This window comes from Mixophyes fleayi, chromosome 3 (assembly GCF_038048845.1).
Source record: "Mixophyes fleayi isolate aMixFle1 chromosome 3, aMixFle1.hap1, whole genome shotgun sequence".
NCBI lineage: Eukaryota > Metazoa > Chordata > Amphibia > Anura > Limnodynastidae > Mixophyes > Mixophyes fleayi.
In genome coordinates this window covers 305,718,361-305,737,658 of record NC_134404.1, presented here as the reverse complement: position 1 = coordinate 305,737,658, position 19,298 = coordinate 305,718,361, and the positions used below count along the sequence as shown (strand labels likewise).

At 40.8% G+C, this 19,298-nt stretch overlaps 1 protein-coding gene across 1 annotated transcript in view; it reads left to right on the top strand.

Annotated features, from left to right (window-relative positions):
* Positions 1 to 19,298, top strand: part of PCSK2 (proprotein convertase subtilisin/kexin type 2) — a 141,889-nt gene that overhangs the window by 118,741 nt on the left and 3,850 nt on the right. The window contains exons 7-11 of the mRNA XM_075203936.1: positions 3,370 to 3,458; positions 4,821 to 4,996; positions 7,754 to 7,969; positions 9,777 to 9,877; positions 12,544 to 12,771. Of these exons, the coding sequence (XP_075060037.1) occupies positions 3,370 to 3,458; positions 4,821 to 4,996; positions 7,754 to 7,969; positions 9,777 to 9,877; positions 12,544 to 12,771 (810 nt within the window). The remainder of the gene's footprint in view (positions 1 to 3,369; positions 3,459 to 4,820; positions 4,997 to 7,753; positions 7,970 to 9,776; positions 9,878 to 12,543; positions 12,772 to 19,298) is intronic.

The window sequence follows — 19,298 nt, the reverse complement described above, 5'->3', positions numbered from 1 at the left end:
GATAGGTTGCTATGGGAAACACCTCCACTCTTCTTTTTTAGATGTTTTAATAAATCTAATCCTGAGTAAACAAATTTTCAGAAAATGTCTCTCAATGCTGTAAATAATGAATTGTGTATTTCAAATGCCCAAGATTTCAAGGTATTGAGATGTATATAAATCCTATTTATTGCAGCTGTGTGTAAAGGTTTATTCCCATTATCACAAATTAACAAAATCAATGAGCCATGGGATATTGCAGTTTCTATGTAAAGGTGACTAATTAAGTAGTTAATTACTTCAACCACGGATGTACATATAAGTAATAAAGTAAAGGTTAACATTTGTGTGATTGTAATAATACTTGCTGGAGTCAATGCATTGTATTATTTACTGCAGCAAATGTTATCAATGTTGAATGCTCATGAAACTAAGTAAATAAAAAATATTATTTAATACTATAGGATAATTATTTACATTTTGCATTATTTAGAGTAAAATATCATTATGTATCTGGGATAACAAAAATAAGGGCGATCTCTATATAAACTTGTACAAGAACCTTCCGTGGATTACCTTTATTTCATTGGAAAGGTGCATGGTGTCAGCAAAAAAAAAAACCACGTAAAATTCCAACTTACTTTAACGTTAGGACCACCGACCTCCTTAATTTAAACCTTTGCGTTGTAGATACATTTATGACAATCATGAGAGTGAGGGGACAGTGGGACTGTCTATATTACATGTTACTAAATTCTTACTGCATTAGTCAAAGTGTTCCTAAATATGCATTATATGCAAAAGTTGAAGGTGAAAAATAGATCTCATTGACAGTGTGGGGACAGAAACATAAAGAGGAGAAAAGTGAGTCATTTTGCGGAAAAAAAAAGCTTTGTGCCCTCTTGACAAAGTAAGGGATCCATGCCTTTATTTCATTTAAATAATTCTCTCCCACAAAGCAAAATCTCGTTTTTGCAGGTGGGTGCAAATATAGGCACACTTATGGCCTAATCTGTACTCAGCAAGGAGCCCCCACAAAAATCCTGCTATCCACAAAAGAGCATTTGCACTGCAGTTTTCCACATTTGCCATTTGTAAGTGATCGTTGCAGTTTTATTATTATTATTATTGTTGATTTGTAAGGCACCACAATCCTCCACAGCACAAGCAGTGGGGAAAAGTGGAGACGTGAATAAACAGGGACATACACAAGGTAGCCCTACATTTAAAAACACACATGAAAACAAGGGGTAGGGAGGGCCCTGCTCATGAAACAAAAGGAGCTAATGTGGCTCAGAGTGGAGATTGGGACAGTTGTAAGGGTACACTAACTTTGGGTAGTATAGATGGGAGTAGGGTAAGCTCTAATTAAGAGATGGGTTTACAGAGAGTGTTTAAAGACTTGAAGCCCCCACCACCACATCTCGAAAGTTGTTTGAATGACTGAAACCGCCTATTACATGACCCTCAGGTATATTGAGAAGCCAACTTTACTGTCCTCCTTACATCTCTATTATTCTTTCCCCTTCTCCCCCTTTCTTACTTCAATTCTTCCTTTCTTCTCTCTCCTTCTTTATAGCTTTTAATATAATTTTTATATATTCTTTATAAAATTTAAAACTTTATTGTACAGTTTACTGTCATGATGCGTGATGTTTGTGCAAGTGTAATTTACTATAACTGTACAATAAAAATGTTTGGAAAAAAAGTCTGTGGAAGAGTCTGTTCGGGAGTGGTAGGAAGTAGCACGTGAGAAGTCTTGTAGAGGTGGTTACCAGAGATGAGGCACAGGTCAGAGATATATCTAAGATGGCAAGAGGGAGAGTATTTCAAGAGGAGATTTGAGATGTATGAAGTTGGTGATAAGGGTGAGTAGTTTGGAGGACATGGGGAGCCAGTGTAGGGGTTTGTAGAGTAGTGGGCGGCAAGAGAGGAAGATCTTGTTGCAGCATTTAAAATTATTTGTAATAGAGATAGATGGGACAGGGTAGTGCCAGATAGAAGAAGGTTACAGTAGTCAAGGTGGGAAATGGTGGGAGAATGGATATAAAGTTTGGTTTCCACCAAAAAACAGCTTTACTCAAAGATGGAACATTAAAAAAAACCAACATTAACTTTTCTGAAAACAACACTAATAAAGAAAACCATTGAGATCCGTAAACCTAGGAAATGGGCTGCAACTAGATGATTTTAAGGAACAGAGTAGAATGAGGGTTATTTACTAGCATTTTTTCAAAGGTGCAGATCTGCACTAAAACAACAGTGTAGCAACCAATCAGCAGTTACCTTTCATCCAGTTCAGTGTATTCAATGAAAGCTTGTTTGATTGGTTGCTATGGTTTTAGTCCAGATTTTCACCTTTGAGCAATGTTAGTAAGTAGACATCTGTGTTAGTTCACTGTAAACAACACAATGTAAAGAGGGAAAAATAATTTATTGCAAAATTTTCAAAGCCAGCTTTTTGATTGCAAAAAATTGTCCAAAGTTAGTATAGAAAACAGACACAAATGTAAGGAACATTGGTAAATTGTGATTTGCTACCAGTTAAAATATACACAAAACACATTTTCTTGAAAATTCATAACATAGGATCATGTTTTAACACCACTCTTTTTAAATACATTTTGTTATGAGAACAGAATAGTTTTCCCCCAATGGGAGATCTCAGAGAGGAGGTTGATCGCAGGTGCGGAGCAGTGCTGGGTGATATGAATCATGTCATCTTGGCCATGCACTTGTGGTAGGGAGGGGGTGTCAGGGGGGGATGGTCCATGGACCCCAAAATGTGTTCACTTGCAGTGAACAAAAATATATAGAACAGGCAGAGACCAAAAGATTTACATATGGCTGAAATGCTCCAGACTGGACACGTAAGTGCAACTCATTATGGGGTCATTGGTACCAATAGGTTCCATCCTCCTACCATTTGCACTCTATTACTGGTATTAAAAAACACTAGTACAAGCATGATTTGTGGTACCAGTGGTTAATGGGCTTAATGGGTGCATTGATGGTGCAATAATGAGTGTGCTAATCAGAGGCTGGCAGGCCTTAAGATTAAATTGTTTTCCAACACACCTCTTCCTGTAAAGCTGTCTAGCCTCCTGGTGGCTTCTCCATGTAACTTTCTCGCCCAGCCAATCAAAGTCTGGGCAACCTGATCACATCGTTCCACCAACCTTACCAGATTGGAAAGGCCTGACTCAAATTGTAATTGTAATGCAGTTGCCAGGATCTTTAAAATAGTCAACGGAAGCTAAGTGGTTGCATTATGAAACTTAAATATAAGGGAATGCTAAGGCTATATAAAATTTAAACCATGATTGTGGAGTTCTGCTTGAAGTAACGCATTAATGTGGAGTACTGTACAATATGTGTTTTGTATTGTAGCCATGGGACACGCTGTGCGGGAGAAGTATCTGCTGCTGCAAACAATAACATTTGTGGCGTGGGTGTTGCTTATAACTCAAAAGTAGCCGGTACAGTATAATTTGCTAAATCTTTTATTCGATTGATTTAAAGTATTATTTATTAAGCAACAAAAGTTAAGAATAATTTTCACATCAAAATGTCATACAATTTCATGCAGTATTCAAACATACTTGTGTAACTGAAATTATGCCAGGTTATAGCTCCACCTACTGTTTAAAAGTTATATATCAAAGAACGAATACATATTTTGGTCACCAAAATGCAGGTTTTCATGCTGTTTGATGTGCCGTCTGTAAACCATGTAAAACTGCACATGAAACAGAGTGAAGCTAAATTGCAAAGTTTTAAACCGGTTGGTATTGCAGTATATTAACTATGTACCTAAAGGTGTTAATAACAAGTGCTGAAAAGAGTATGTGTGGCATCAGTCAGTGAGTTCCATTGAACAGATACACTGATTGAATTACCTGAGAAAAGATAGATTAGGTGCTAATGCTACAGCACTGTTAATGTAGCGAATACTGTGAGCACATAAGTGTACAGTAGCAGGGCATAACAAGGGGCGCAGGGGCCGTAGTGGCTACGGGGGGCTGGAGGTAAGCTCCCTGCTGCTACTCTTCCCTGCATCCCTTCCCTGCAAGGCCCAGAAAGTGAGAATGGCATTGCTGGGCCCCATCCCAAATTTTGCTATGGGTACGGTACTGGCACTGTTCTGCCCCTGTACAGGTTTTAAATTAGTTTCAAATAGTCACAGTCATAGAGAGCATTCACAAAATGAATCCAGTAAGAATGACGGCTGTAAATGTACTTTACATTGTATGCACTATGATTAGTCAGATTCTCCAGTGGACATTAATTATTTTGAACATTATTGATGAATTGGGAAGAATTTGCTCATTAATTCACATCTAGTGAATTTGGACACATTTCAATTGACTGAATTACTTTGCTCATCTCTAGTGCACATATGAATGCAAGTCCTCTATAAAATTGAGTAAAAACTGGATAAGTACTGATTGTTGTCATCATAAGGGGAAATTTGGACATAACATACACAGAAATTGCCCACAAATAGACATGTATTAAAGCAGATAATCTTTTACATATACCATATATTTGTGAATGCTAGAAGCTTATTATTTTTTATCATTCACATGTTCTGGACCCAGGAGAGTTCCATCCAAGATGAAGAGAGACAAATGCTTGCCCCACCTAGCCTAATAGTTGTAATAGCACAAGCGCTAGAAGAATGTTAAGAGGGTGTTTTTTGTGCCAAAAGGCTGGTCTTTCCAGCTCACCCCTGTATATCCTGTTAGGTGTTCGTGGAGATTGGATATGAAGGACACTGCATTTATATCTATTTTTTAGTGATATCTATACAATTTGATTAATTCATTCTTGAATGATAGGAATTCGCATGTTGGATCAGCCCTTTATGACAGATATAATTGAAGCTTCATCCATCAGTCACATGCCACAGATCATAGACATTTATAGCGCCAGTTGGGGACCCACTGATGATGGCAAAACAGTGGATGGACCAAGAGAACTGACTTTACAGGCCATGGCAGATGGTGTAAACAAGGTAAGGGCAATTGAATTGTAGAATGAATGGCTATTTTCTTAAAAGATGACTGCCACATTCACAAACAGTTCAAGTATAAGCATATTTACTGTATATTATGTTATTCCCTTTTCAGCAATCTATTTGATATTGTATTTTTAATATACTTTACATACTCTGTCACCATTCAGAAGTTTGTTAAAATAAGTGTTTTTGTTTCATTGGGTGGGGTTCCTCCATACCTATAATGGCACAAACTTTTTGAAAATTATATATATTGTGTGGCATCTTATTCTTCTCTAAGAAGCTGAAGAAGTATAGTAGCTGTCACACTACTATGCTGTAGCTGGAAATGACAGCTATGGAGCCAGGAGTATGGTGAAAGCATGTAATATTTATTGAGCAAATATGATCCAGATAGTGCAGAAAATTGGACAAACCAAATACTGCTGACACTGAACAATGGATTTCTAGGTGAGGCTGAAAGCAGGTAGCAACATAGAATACGGCTGGTGCAGGTAAACAGACTGAGTGGAAAGAATCCAGGATGTCGGCTAGCAGCTTGTAGTAGTCCCAGGGAACAGGAGAAGTAACAGGAGTAACAAATGAGAACAACAATATCAGATACAGCAACATCAGTGACCAACAATGGGGGACTGAGGGAGACAGGCATAAATAAGGAGAGAACAGGTGCAGATCATTAGCAGATGCAGCAGGTTAACCCCTGCTAGTGAGAGAAAAGGAAAGGCACCTTTGGTGTTTCATAGGTACTGCAGAGTATATTCAAATAATATCAAGACCAGAGTAGTCCAAGAGACAGAAGCATCCAAGACAAAGCAGCTTGCTGAAGCGATGCTGCAGTAGAAGCGAAGGCAGATACTGACAGTAGTGTCATAACATTGTGGCTTCCTTGATGATTGATGTTCAGCTAAAAACATTTATGTAAAGTTAACCATGATGTAACAGTGAAGCCTCACTGCTATATGTAAATATTTAGTATTGAATATACAGACAGTGCTGATCAGAGTGGAGTCAATATAAATGACAAATACCTTTTTTTCATATTTGTGAGTTATTACTTTAATATTGCAAAGGTATTTTCAAACACATTAGTCTAGAGATGATTTAGCGATTACATCTGTAATCGCTTTCTATGCCCAGCTATGTGAGCAAGCTCTAGTACAGCTGGTAGCATGGAATCCTTATGTGTAGAGATTTCTGTACCAGAGCTGGGACTGTAAGGAGCGGGACTGCAGAGCACTGTCAAAAATACCGCAGCTGCAATGGCAGTGTGCAGTGTGTGCAATGGCTATTGGGCCCAGCAATGCCTGTCCATCTGCATCTTTGGCCTCCGCTATGCTATTCTGAGTCCCAATGGGGCTTCTCTGCTTAAGTACATGCTCACAAGAACAGAGCAAGGTCGTCTGGAGTATGGTGTGGCATTACCAAGCTACCTCCTCCCCCAATGTTGCCATAGGGACCATCTATAAAATGTTAATCCCCTGTTGTGGAAAAATATTCAGGTTGTAGAACACACAACTTTTTAGTCTGAGGCAATTATACCGCTGCGGTGCCTAATTTGAAAAGTCCCTGTAAAAGCATGGTGGTCCCACTATCTGCCATCTGGAAAAAAAACATAGAATCAAATAATGTTTCATGGTAAAACCCTGCATATTGAGAGGAGCTAGGGCAAAAAGGGGCTAATCATGTAGGATGTAATGGAAACAAATGTGGATATTTTTTGTGTTTCTTGGCCCACTTGTATTTTAAATGACAAATACTAAAGTCCTGAGATGACAGGTGTAAATAATAACAATTTTCAGTTCCGGATAGATGCAGACTGATATCTTTAAGTCTAGAAGGATATGAAAAAAGCCATTATCTTCCCTAATTTTTTGTACCTGCCCCATGGGAGTGGTTAGCTGCAAGCCTTACTATATAACACTCCCTCTTACTTACTATATAACACTCCCTCTTACTTACTATATAACACTCCCTCTTACTTACTATATAACACTCTGTCTGTGCTGTTTTTATCCCTCTTTGTTAAAAGCAGGGCTGTATGTAATATAAGGATATTTTTGTAGTATTGTGGGTAGTTTGTGATGGTGAATGTATGAAACAAATTTTATGCATCTATCTTGTTAATTGTGGAGCTTGTGGAATCTTTATATGGATGAATAAGGATGCTATATTATTACATAACATTTAAAATTACAGTATATTCAGATACTTTGAAATATCTCTCATATTCTTTAATCATATCATCATTCTCCTTTAATGTGGCAGTGTCCTTTAATACTGTACTGTCCTTTAATGCTGTACTGTCCTTTAGTGTTGCACTGTCCTTTATTGCTGTACTGGCCTTTAGTGTTGCACTGTCCTTTAATGCTGTACTGTCCTTCAATGCTGTACTGTCCTTTAATGTTGCACTGTTGTTTAATGCTATTCTATCCTTTAGTGTTGCACTGTCCTTTAATGCTGTACTGTCCTTTAGTATTGCACTGTCTTTTAATACTATACTGTCCTTTAGTGTTGCACTGTCCTTTAATGCTGTACTGGCCTTTAGTGTTGCACTGTCCTTTAATGCTGTACTGTTGTTTAGTGTTGCACTGTCCTTTAATGCCGTACTGTTGTTTAGTGTTGCACTGTCCTTTAATGTTGCACTGTCTTTTAGTGTTGCACTGTTCTTTAATGCTGTTCTGTAGATACAATTATTAAGCAGTTATGATTAGCTACAATATGAATACTCATATTTCACCTCCATGATTATTACAGGGTCGTGGAGGTAAGGGAAGTATCTACGTCTGGGCTTCTGGAGATGGTGGAAGTTACGATGATTGTAACTGTGATGGGTATGCATCAAGCATGTGGACAATCTCCATAAACTCTGCTATTAATGATGGAAGGACTGCATTGTATGATGAAAGTTGCTCCTCTACATTAGCCTCAACATTCAGCAACGGTAGAAAGAGAAATCCGGAAGCTGGTGTGGTGCGTATAAATAATAAAAGACTATAGCTTGGCCTGCGGCTTCATCAAGTACCCGTCTCACAACAGGAACAGCAGTTGTTCTTTTGTTACAACACATTTTAATTGATAGGAAATCCAATGATGCTTCCCTGTCAGCTAATGAGAAAAATTTTAATATTTAAACCATCCAAGCAATCCCTTTGAGTTGCATTGGTTCAGTTACTGTGCTTGGCGATATAATTTTGAACATAATCATCAATCATCCACGCTTTGTTTGTATGGAAATTTATTAACGTTGCTTATAAGTATAATTAATTGATCTTGACTGGACTGTTTTATGCAAATACATGATGCAAAGATTTAACAGAATGAGAAATGGACAGAGTAAAAAAAATGACAGCTGAATGTTACCATCCACTTTTCATCAAATAAAGACAAAAATGTTGGTAGATTACAAAACAATACAACATAGCTACAGTTATATATAGCATAAACATGTATGCATATAAATAACTATGTGTACTATACATATTTACAAGCATCATTCAGTATATGCATGACTTATATTTATAATCATTTAGAGTATCAAACTAAATATATCATGCACAACATTGCTGAATAAAATAAATCATGGTGATATTAGCCATGCTCACAATCCCCATAGCCATGTCCTCAATTTGATTGGTCCCTGCCTGTCTCATTGACCAGACCCTTTTTACCTGGGGGAATCATGATTGTACAGGAAAAAATTGGAATGTTGGGGTATTTGCACCATGCACTTGATGTTTATGATTATGATAAACCTATTCTAAATATTGGCTCATTTAAATGGTTTTCACAGCCACATGTACTGAGTGCTTTCTCCTCAAAAACTTATGAAATCTATTATCTCCTTATTCCTTTGCCATAAATAATATTATATTATTATTATTATTTTGTTATTAACAATATTTAGTAATAGGGCACAACACATTTACAAAATACAACACTAATTTAGTATTTCCTTATTTATTTGCAATGAATACAAAACTTTTCTTGGGGAAATCAATTCAGTGCACCTTGTTATGAGCGCCTGCAATTGTTTCTGGGTGTTATGGTAAGTAAAACATTGCTAAGTGTTTCTTGCACCACTATGACGTGTAAGCAAAAATCTGTGATGTTTTATTGCCCAAACACCCTGCATAGTCTCATTACGCGAGGCTCCGACTTCGCTAGTAAATGAATGCCCCTTTAATACATTCATTTTCATAAATGGTGACACGCACATATGGTTTTATTGGACCTCTTCAGGGATCCATCAAACACGTTTTTTTTTTCTCATTTGCAGGATTTGGTGGATCTATTTCCTGCAAACTCACTCAACCTGCAGCTCTATCAGCCTCCTTATCTAGCCCTTATTATTATTATATTCTTAAAATAACTTACTACATGGACATTTCTGTCTCTAAACACAGTCAATAATAGATCTGTAGTCACTGTGCTATTTTCATTAAATTAATATTATATCGTTTTGCAGAAAGGAGTTTACTAGCATTTAACTTTCAATACGGCATTGCATTTTTACTGATAATATATCTTCGAAGCATTTATTAAATTAATCTATAAAAGAAGAAGATATTGAATTCCTCACTGAGATACAGATCTGGCAAAAATCATGTTCATAGTTTTTTCATTGATCATGATTCATGAGTGATATGATTGATTTATTCACAATCCTATTAAAAAAATTGTTTTGCATGATTAATATTTCATTGCATTCAAATAAGTTGTGCGTCATATGACTTTCATTATGTTCTATGACCTATACATTTTTAATTTGTGTATTCAGGCAACAACGGATTTGTATGGAAACTGTACTCTACGTCATTCGGGAACATCTGCAGCAGCACCAGAAGCAGCTGGCGTGTTTGCTTTAGCCCTGGAGGCCAAGTATGTTAATCTGACCTCCTTTACTGACATATTGCTACTTGTGTACATACACCACACCTATAAAAATATGTTCACAAGAGTGTTAAAATTTGGGTACAATTGTAACGGTGGTAGTCATAATCACGGCTTACTAAAAAACGACAGTACTTACCACAATTCGAGGATCCCTGAAACTTGGATGCCAGACATGCTGACATTGACGACTGTTTGAAAAACTGAAGTGCAACCATTTAGACGCATGAAGATCCCAGCTCCCAGTATGACGTCAGTTCCCATGGCGACAGCGTGATTGCGGCTGTTAAAGGGGCGATGCAAGGACGCACGTGCCGTACAATGTCCCCGTGACTTGGTAAAAAGCATTGTACAGCACGCGCGTGCTTGCATCGCCCTTTTAACAGGCGCAATCATCCTGTCGCCATAGAAACTGACGTCATTCTTGGGGCCGGGATCTTCATGTGTCTAAATGGTTGCACTTCAGTTTTTCAAACAGTCGTCAATGTCAGCATGTCTGGCGTCCAAGTTTCGGGATCCTCGTGTCCTGGTAAGTACTGTTGTTTTTTAGTAAGCTGACTTTTACCATACTTTTAATCAAAAACATAACTGACAAACACAATCATTAAAGAGCCAATATTCCGGAGATGAGATGCAGTTTATAAATTCACTATGAAGTAGAGAAATCAGTGAGGCCCAGAGCTCCCCTGTGCCCAGGTTGTCTCAGGGCAGACACCTTGTTTTCCACAAAAATTCTTTTAATTCTCACAATACCTATTTTGCCATAAATTAAACTTCTGGTATACTGCATTTTACAGGACAAGTGGGAGTAGATCCCTATTTGGGCCCTAAAAGGGAGAATGAGATGTATTATACCTTGTTCCTAGTGAATTGACAAGCTGTTCATGGCAACAGAAGCTCTTCAACATACAGTTCTAAACCTATGCAATATATTAAGCAAACAATTAAAAACAACTATATATATATATACAGGGGTAAACGCAGGATTTGTAGAGGGGGATTCCACACCACGCCGCTAGTGGGTGTGACCAGCATGCATGGGGGCGTGGCTATAATTTTAGATAGTGCTTGGCTGCTCTCCAACTCTTCCTATCCACATAATATACATTGGCAATGCTACGTGCACTACTGTTAGGTGCACACAGCTCTCCATTTTCAAGCAGAACTATGTGAAGCGGGAGCAGAGTACAGCCACCTCAATTATACAGTGCCCCAGGGTTGGATGGGGGTTTCCAGGCACTAAACCCCCCCCCCCCTCCTCGGTTTGCCTATGATATACTAGTGGTGGGCAATAAGAGGCACGCTGGCCTTCAGCGTCCATAGAGCCTTCGCTTATGGCCCCCAGCCGGCTTCTCCCAATCTTCTTAGAATGGGGCAGCCTACTGCCACGTCACATGACCTGGCCTCCACTGTCCCATGCAGGGAGGTCACGCGGCATTTCCGGAGAAGGAGGTAGGGCACTGTGCTTCCCTTCCTTTCTCTGTGCGGCCCCTTTGAAGGCTGAAGGGCCAGGCATGCTGCCCTCCAGATATTTCATGTTGCCCCTCACTGATACATAGTAAAGTAGCTTTATATTATATAATATATAGAAATGTATATTTAAAACACATATAAGATGTACCCCCGACTATACGATTTGTCACAAATATACTGTATAATTGGTAATTATATTGTGTAGAATTTCAGATTAGTAATTAGTACATTGTACTGTATCAATTTATAACCTTCTTCTGCCTCCCTACTCCAAAAAACATTCAGGATGAAAAATCACACCCTCCTCTGCTCAGCAATAAAATGTCACTTTTTACAGTAATGAGTCAGCATGCTAAATTCCTCTGGAAGCAAAAATGTAATTTGGGTGACATTAAATAAAATAAAATACCAAGTTCTCTTTACCTTCTATCCAGCATTAACCCAATCACAAGACTCCAAGGGCTAGATTTACTAAACTGCGGGTTTGAAATAGTGGAGATGTTGCCTATAGCAACCAATCAGATTCTAGCTATCATTTATTTTGTACACTCTACAAAATGACAGCTAGAATCTGATTGGTTGCTATAGGCAACATCTCCACTTTTTCAAACCCGCAGTTTAGTAAATATACCCCCAATAGTCCCCTCTTTTACTTTTGCTTTGATGATAATGGAAAACTCATGGTCGAAAGTGTGCGGGAGGCTTGCAGAGAGACCAATGAAGCATTTGTGGGACTCTCTGGATTGGGGTAACAGTGGACTGAAGGAAAAAATAACATTTTAGATTTTATATTATCTTAACCCCACCCAAATTACATTTTTAGTTATCCTTTAATGATGAACAGTTTACTTATTTGATGTGTATTATTTAGCTCTATCTATGTATTTAGCTCTTGAAATATCTGTTAAAGTCAATCATTGTATTTATTTTGGCTTAATTTTTATGTAGCAAACTTTTCTACATTATGATAAACCAGATTAATTCTAAATTTCATGCAACCAATAACAATTAACTTTTAGAATGTGCACAATCACACCCGTAAATTACTGTTTTTTGTGTATTTAGCATTTTATGTAATTACTGTGAGCTATCATAAATATACGTATCAATTATATTATCATGCAACCAGCTACACAGCTAATTTTGTTTTAATAATATAATATTTTTTTGTCTTGCAATAGCCCAGGTCTCACCTGGAGGGACTTACAACACCTAACAGTGTTGACATCTAAAAGGAATCAGCTTCATGATGAAGTTCATAAGTGGCGTCGGAATGGTGTAGGCTTAGAATTTAATCACTTGTTTGGCTACGGTGTGCTTGACGCTGGTTCCATGGTAAAAATGGCACAAGAGTGGAAAACTGTTCCTGAGAGATTTCATTGTATTGGAGGATCAATACAGGAACCAAGGTAAGTCCAAGAGCAAGCATGAGATTTCAGACAAGGTTTCCAAATGTAAAAAGGATACTGGAATGGTAACTATGGAAGAGGCAAACATGGGATTTTTATATGTGCCATCACACATATCGTATTGTATACAGTTCATTTATTTAATACAAAAAAAAATATTACATATCCAGCCCAGTATAGTTCACGTAGTGCATTGTACAAAACGATCTATGGTTTGAATGGAAGAACTATAATGGACGTGGTGGTTATAAGTTGCACTGTGGCCAATATTTTGTAGTGTGGAGGGAACCTTTACAATGGTAATCCCCCTAAACATACTAGTGACGTATTATTATTATTAATATTATCATTTATTTGTTAGGTGCCACAAGGTTTCCGCAGCGCCGCACATAGTACAAACAGTAGACTATACAGGGTATAACAGTACAGAACAATAAACAAAAGTACCAATACTTCAGAAACTCCAGGCAGGCAGATGCAATAGACACGGAGCAGAAGAACGGGTAAGGAGACAGGAGGGAAGAGGGCCCTGCTCAAGCGAGCTTACATCCTAAGGGAGGGTTAAACAGACCAGGCACAAGAGGAGCCAGTTGAGGGAATGGGAGAGAGGGGAGAATGAGTGGAGGAGATGGGAGTTAAGTAGATGGTTGGTAGGCTTTGAGAAAGAGGTGAGTTTTGAGTGCACGTTTGAAGGAGCACAGAGTAGGAGAGAGGCGGATGGAGCGAGGAAGGTCATTCCAGTGAAGGGGGGCTGCACAGGAAAAGTCCTGGATTCTGGAATGGGAAGAGGTGATCAGAGTGGAGGAGAGGCGGCGGTCATTGGCCGAGCACAGGGAGCGGGTGGGAGTGTGAATGGAGAGGAGGTTAGAGATATAAGGGGCAGTAGAGTGGGAGAGAGCCTTGTAAGTGGTGGTGAGGAGTTTGAAAAGAATTCTGTAAGGGAAGGGGAGCCAGTGTAGAGCAAGGCAGAGAGGGGAGGCAGAGGAGGAGCGGCGTGAGAGGTAGATGAGTCTTGAGGCCGCATTGAGTATAGAGCGGAGGGGGGAGAGACGGGAGTGGGGGAGGCCGGTGAGGAGGAGGTTGCAGTAATCCAGGCGGGAGATGATGAGTGCGTGTATGATGGTTTTGGTGGCCTCCTGAGAGAGAAAGGGACGGATGCGGGCGATGTTGCGTAGTTGGAAGCGACAGGCTTTGGCAAGAGAATAAATGTGGGGGGCAAAAGAGAGAGAGGAGTCAAGGGTGACACCCAAGCAGCGGAGTTGGGTGACAGAGGAGATGGTGGTGTTGTTAACGACAATGGAGAGGTCATGGTGGGATGGGAGGCTGAGAGGAGGAAAGACAATGAGTTCAGTTTTGGAAATGTTGATTTTGAGAAAGCGCTCCGATATCCAGGAGGAGATGGCGGAGAGGCAGTCAGATACCTGAATGAGGAGGGTGGAGGAAAGATCAGGTGAAGAGATGTAAAGTTGAATGTCATCAGCATAAAGGTGATACTGAAGGCCAAAGGAGGAGATGAGAGCACCAAGGGAGGAAGTATAGAGCGAAAAGAGTAGAGGGCCGAGAATGGAGCCCTGTGGGACTCCTACAGCGAGAGGGTAGGGGAAGGAGGAAGAACCAGACATGGATACAGAGAAGGAGCGGTTAGCGAGGTATGAGGTGAACCAGGCGTGGACAGAACCAGAGAGGCCGAGAGAGAGAAGAGTTTGCAGCAGGAGGGGGTGATCCACGGTGTCAAAGGCTGCGGAAAGGTCAAGGAGGATGAGTAGGGAAAAATGACCCTTGGATTTGGCCGATAGGAGATCATTAGTAACCTTGGCCAGGGCAGTTTCGGTAGAGTGGAGGAGGCGGTAGTCGGATTGGAGAGGGTCAAGGAGGGAATTGTCCAAGAGGTGCCTGGTTAGGCGGCTGCAGACAATTCGCTCAAGTAATTTAGAGGCATAGGGGAAAAGAGAGACAGGGCGATAGTTGGCAAGAGATGTGGGGTCGAGATAGGGTTTCTTGAGGATAGGAGAGATGAGAGCATGTTTAAATAAGAGGGGTACTACACCAGAGGAGAGTGATAGGTTGAAAAGGTGTGCGAGGTAAGAGCAGGCAGTGGGAGAAAGAGAGCGAGGAGGTGAGAGGGGATGGGATCGAGAGGGCAGGTAGAGGGTGGAGAGGAAAGAATGAGAGAGCGAACTTCTTCACCTGTTGTAGAGCCGAAGGAACACCAGAGTTGGGTGTTGGTGGGAGGTGAAGCGAAGAGGGAGGCGGGAGAAGAAGAGGAGGAGATGTTCAGTCTGATGGCCTCAATTTTGGAAGAGAAAAAGGTGGCAAAGTCAGAAGCAGACAGGGAAGACGGGACAGAAGGGGGTGGGGGGGAGAGTAGGGAGTTGAAGGTGACAAAGAGGCGGCGGGGATTGGAGGACTGAGAAGAAATGAGGGACTTAAATAAGGATTGTTTGGCGAGGGAGAGGGCGGAGCAGAAAGAAGAGAGGATGAATTTAAAGTGAAGGAAGTCGGCCAGGGAACGAGATTTCCTCCAGAGGCGTTCAGCAGTGCGAGAGCACTTTTGGAGGAAGCAGGTGAGTTTCGAGTGCCAGGGCTGGGGAATAATGCGGCGTCTGCTGACAGTACAGGCCGGGGTGACAGCGTCCATGGCAGTAGAGAGGGAGAGATTGTAGAGGGAGGACGCCTGGTCAGGACAGACCAGGGAGGGAAGGGGTGATAGGAGAGTTTCAAGAGAGGAGGACAAGGAGGTATGGTCAATAGCGTCAAGGTTGCGCCTGGTGTGGGTGGCTTTGGGCGAGGCAGGAGCAGGGGAGGAGGACAGAGTGAAGGAGAGGAGTTGGTGGTCAGAGAGTGGGAAGGGAGAGTTGGAGAAGTCAGAGAGATCACAGAGGTGAGAGAAGACAAGGTCAAGGGAGTGACCAAGACAGTGGGTGGGGGAAGAGGTCCACTGAGTGAGGCCTAGGGAGGAGGAGAGGGCGAGAAGTTTGATGGTGGCGGGGTCAGAACAGTTGTCAATAGGAATATTAAAGTCACCAAGTATGATGGAGGGAAGGTCAGAGGAAAGGTAGTGGGGGAGCCATGAAGCGAAGTTGTCAAGGAAAAGGGAGGAGGGGCCTGGGGGACGGTAGATGACTGAGACACGGAGGTGGATGGGGGAGAAGTGTACTTCAAAGGAAGAGAAGGAGAGGGAAGGTAAAGTGGGAATGACCCGAAAAGTGCAGTTGGGGGAAAGGAGGAGACCCACTCCACCTCCTGGACGCTCATCCGGTCTGGTGGAGTGGGTGAAGGAGAGGCCCCCATAGGAGAGGGTGGCAGGTGAGGCAGTGTCAGAAGAAGTAAGCCAGGTTTCAGTGATGGCAAGAAGATTTAGAGAGTTGGAGATGAAGAGGTCATGGATGGAGGCCAGTTTGTTACGGATAGACCTGGAGTTCCAGAGGGCACATGAGAAGGGGAGGGAGGGAAGAGGGGAGATGCGGATGAGATTGTCAGGGTTGATAGAGTTAGGGGGAGGGTGAGGGGTGGGGCAGCGAGAGATGGGCGAGAGAAGATAGAATAATTCATATAAAATACAGTACAATACAATAAAATAAATTGCAGTAAAATAAGGTTAAACTAAGGTTAAAATGAGCTAACGGTAAGTTAGAAATGAAAACACAAAAAATTAATTAAATAGAAATGAAAACGCAAAAATTAAATAGCAGTAAAATAAGGTTAAACTAAGGATAAAATAAGCTTAAGGTAAGTTAGAAATGAAAACAAGGTGGCGAAAATGATGTAGGGCTGCAGAGAGCCGGTACCGGGTCCAGGGCAGGAAAGTCCAGGGAGACCGGGAGTCCAGGGAGGTACAGGGTCCAAGGCAGGAAAGTCCAGGGAGACCAGAGAATCAGGAGAGTCACGGTGAGGACAAGAGCCACGCTGAGGCGGTGAAGCAGAGTCACAGGCCCGGGGAGACGGTGAGATGGTTGTGGAGAGTAAGGCAGCATTGAGAGGCTTCAGTTCGGCAGCAGGAGAGAGCATCAGGACCGGAGCAGTGCCACGTGGAGGGCAGCTACAAGGGCAGCTGGAGACAGCATCAGGAACTGGAGGAGCATGATCAGGGGCTGGAACTGGAGCAGCAGGCGTCCGGACCGGGGCAGTCGGAGACAGCAGCGGGACCAGTGCAGGCGGAGGAGAAAGAGCCGCACACCGTTGGTAAGGGATGGTGGCGTGGAGGTCGGAGACCAGACGTGGCAGCGAGGAGGCCGGTGACCGAAGACAGCATCAGGAAGACGGAGCAGCACGTGGAGCCGGAGTCAGCGCCACACGTGGAGATCAACGAAGAGATCAGCAGCGGTCGGCATCAGGGTCCTCAGAGCAGAACAGCGGAGAACACAGGAAGAACTTCAGGCAGAGAAAGTAGCAGCGGACGGCGTCAGGATCAGCGGAGCTGGGAACGGAGGCATCACAGACGATCAGGGTAAGAGATAGCAGAAATGCTGTAGAGGTGTACCCAGGTGGAAGGCTGGTTCAGGGGGCTGAAAGAGGAATGTAGGGCCCCCAAGCCACAGCAGCGAGAGGCAGCAGGCATCAGAAGGGCATCTCCGGGTGGAAAATGCGGGGCCCAGAGGAGGATCCAGCTGTTCAGTGTTCAGTTCAGTTCAGTTCAGTGTGCATGATGATTCAAGACATCATTGTCATCATTGGTGCAAATGATCAGGATATCCACACGATATACTGTCACCTATGGATAATTTCATAGAAGAAACATGTTCCTCGTCTACTATCTGTAAAATAAACAACTGGCTTAAACTGCTTAAACATATTAGCAATGGGTGTCTGATTCTTAGGACATTCCTTTCATGCATTGTAACATTTTGTGATCTACTTATTTACATATTGCTTGAATGAATAATAGGAGTTAATTAACTCTCAATCTTATTTTAATTAAATTGTAGCTTATAAACCTGCATTATTTTTACACTGAGTAATACAAAACAACTGTCTCTAGGGGATTGCATTGCAACTTCCATTAACATTTGATTCAGTCATGCTATGGATAATTGTTTTTTATCCTGCTCATAGACTTGCAGAACAGATTCTATATATAGTCTTGTGAACGTCCTCTGCAGTGCACCTTAGCAACCCTGTCAATTAGTGCAAAAAAGCTGGGTAGCATTTGCCGTCTGCAACAATTGTTGCGAAGCAGCTCCATTAATATTTATAGTGCTTTATTTTATTATGCTATTGCCAGGATTATAATGAGGACAATACATTGTGAAAACCTATGCTAAAACTCATACAATATGTAACTTGTAATTATGTGTCAAGTACTCATTCTTTTGTGAGAATGCTTCCACACAATGATAAAGCCAACAATAATTCTGCACAGTATAATAATTTAAGATTAAAAAATAGACAAAATAAAGAGGCAAAACTGAGACACAGTATAAAAAAATGTAATGAAAATGGAAACACACATATAAAAGAGACAAACAGTATAGACGCACAAGGGGGAAAAAACCCTGAACCTTAATAAAGAGACAGACACACAATAAAAGCACTCACACAAAAAAAAGAATTAAATTAATTATTTTTAATTGTGGCACTTTCATTTTAATGAGATTATGAATAAATTGTGGAACTAGTGCAGGGATCTAAGATAGGTGCAGGGAGGTTCTGGGACAGATATAAGCAGAATTGTTGATCTGTTTGAATTATTAAAACATGTGCATATAGAAAAGTATTTACACTCTCATCATCTGATAATGCAAACATCTATAAAATATGGCTTATATATATATATATATATATATATATATATATATATATATATATATATATATATATATGTGTTATAGGTAGTAACTAGTGCTACAATTTTTCTGTCTTTCACAATGACTGCAAGTCTTAGGCTATCACTCCTACTAGAGTCTATCGGATCATTATTCTTAACACTATGATGACACAGTCCTTTAATGTACTCCTTTATATCAGGGTTGCTGTCGTCTTTCTTACCAGTTGTTTGTTAACCCGGGATAATATGAAATCTGTAGAATAATACAAAATGCACCTCCTAGTGCAATACCTATGGCTTGTAACCTTGTTTATAAACAAAAAATACATACTGCATATAAGATTATTAACAGCCCATTTGTAAACTATGGAAATCCAATACTTGTTACACAGCTCTCAGCTCCGTTTATTCAGGCACATTGATGGCTAGGAAAAGAGAAAAACAATAGTGCAATATTGTTTTTCTAGACAGACCCATGCACAGACCACACACAAATAGTGTCCTCATGCCAAAAAACTTTCTTTCACAGATATGTTTTTATCAATTCAGCCATGAAGCTTCACTGTGATAAAAGTCCTGGAATAAGACATGAGGTCCAACTGACCACTTCACTGTTCTGACCATCCAACAGTGACACACAGATAAATTGCCTACGTACCACCATTCGTATAGTTAAGCTCTTATCTCTTATCTCTTTTTAGGTCTTATTTCTTTGGTGCATTCCACATCACTCATTAAACATAAAAAATATATAATATCAACA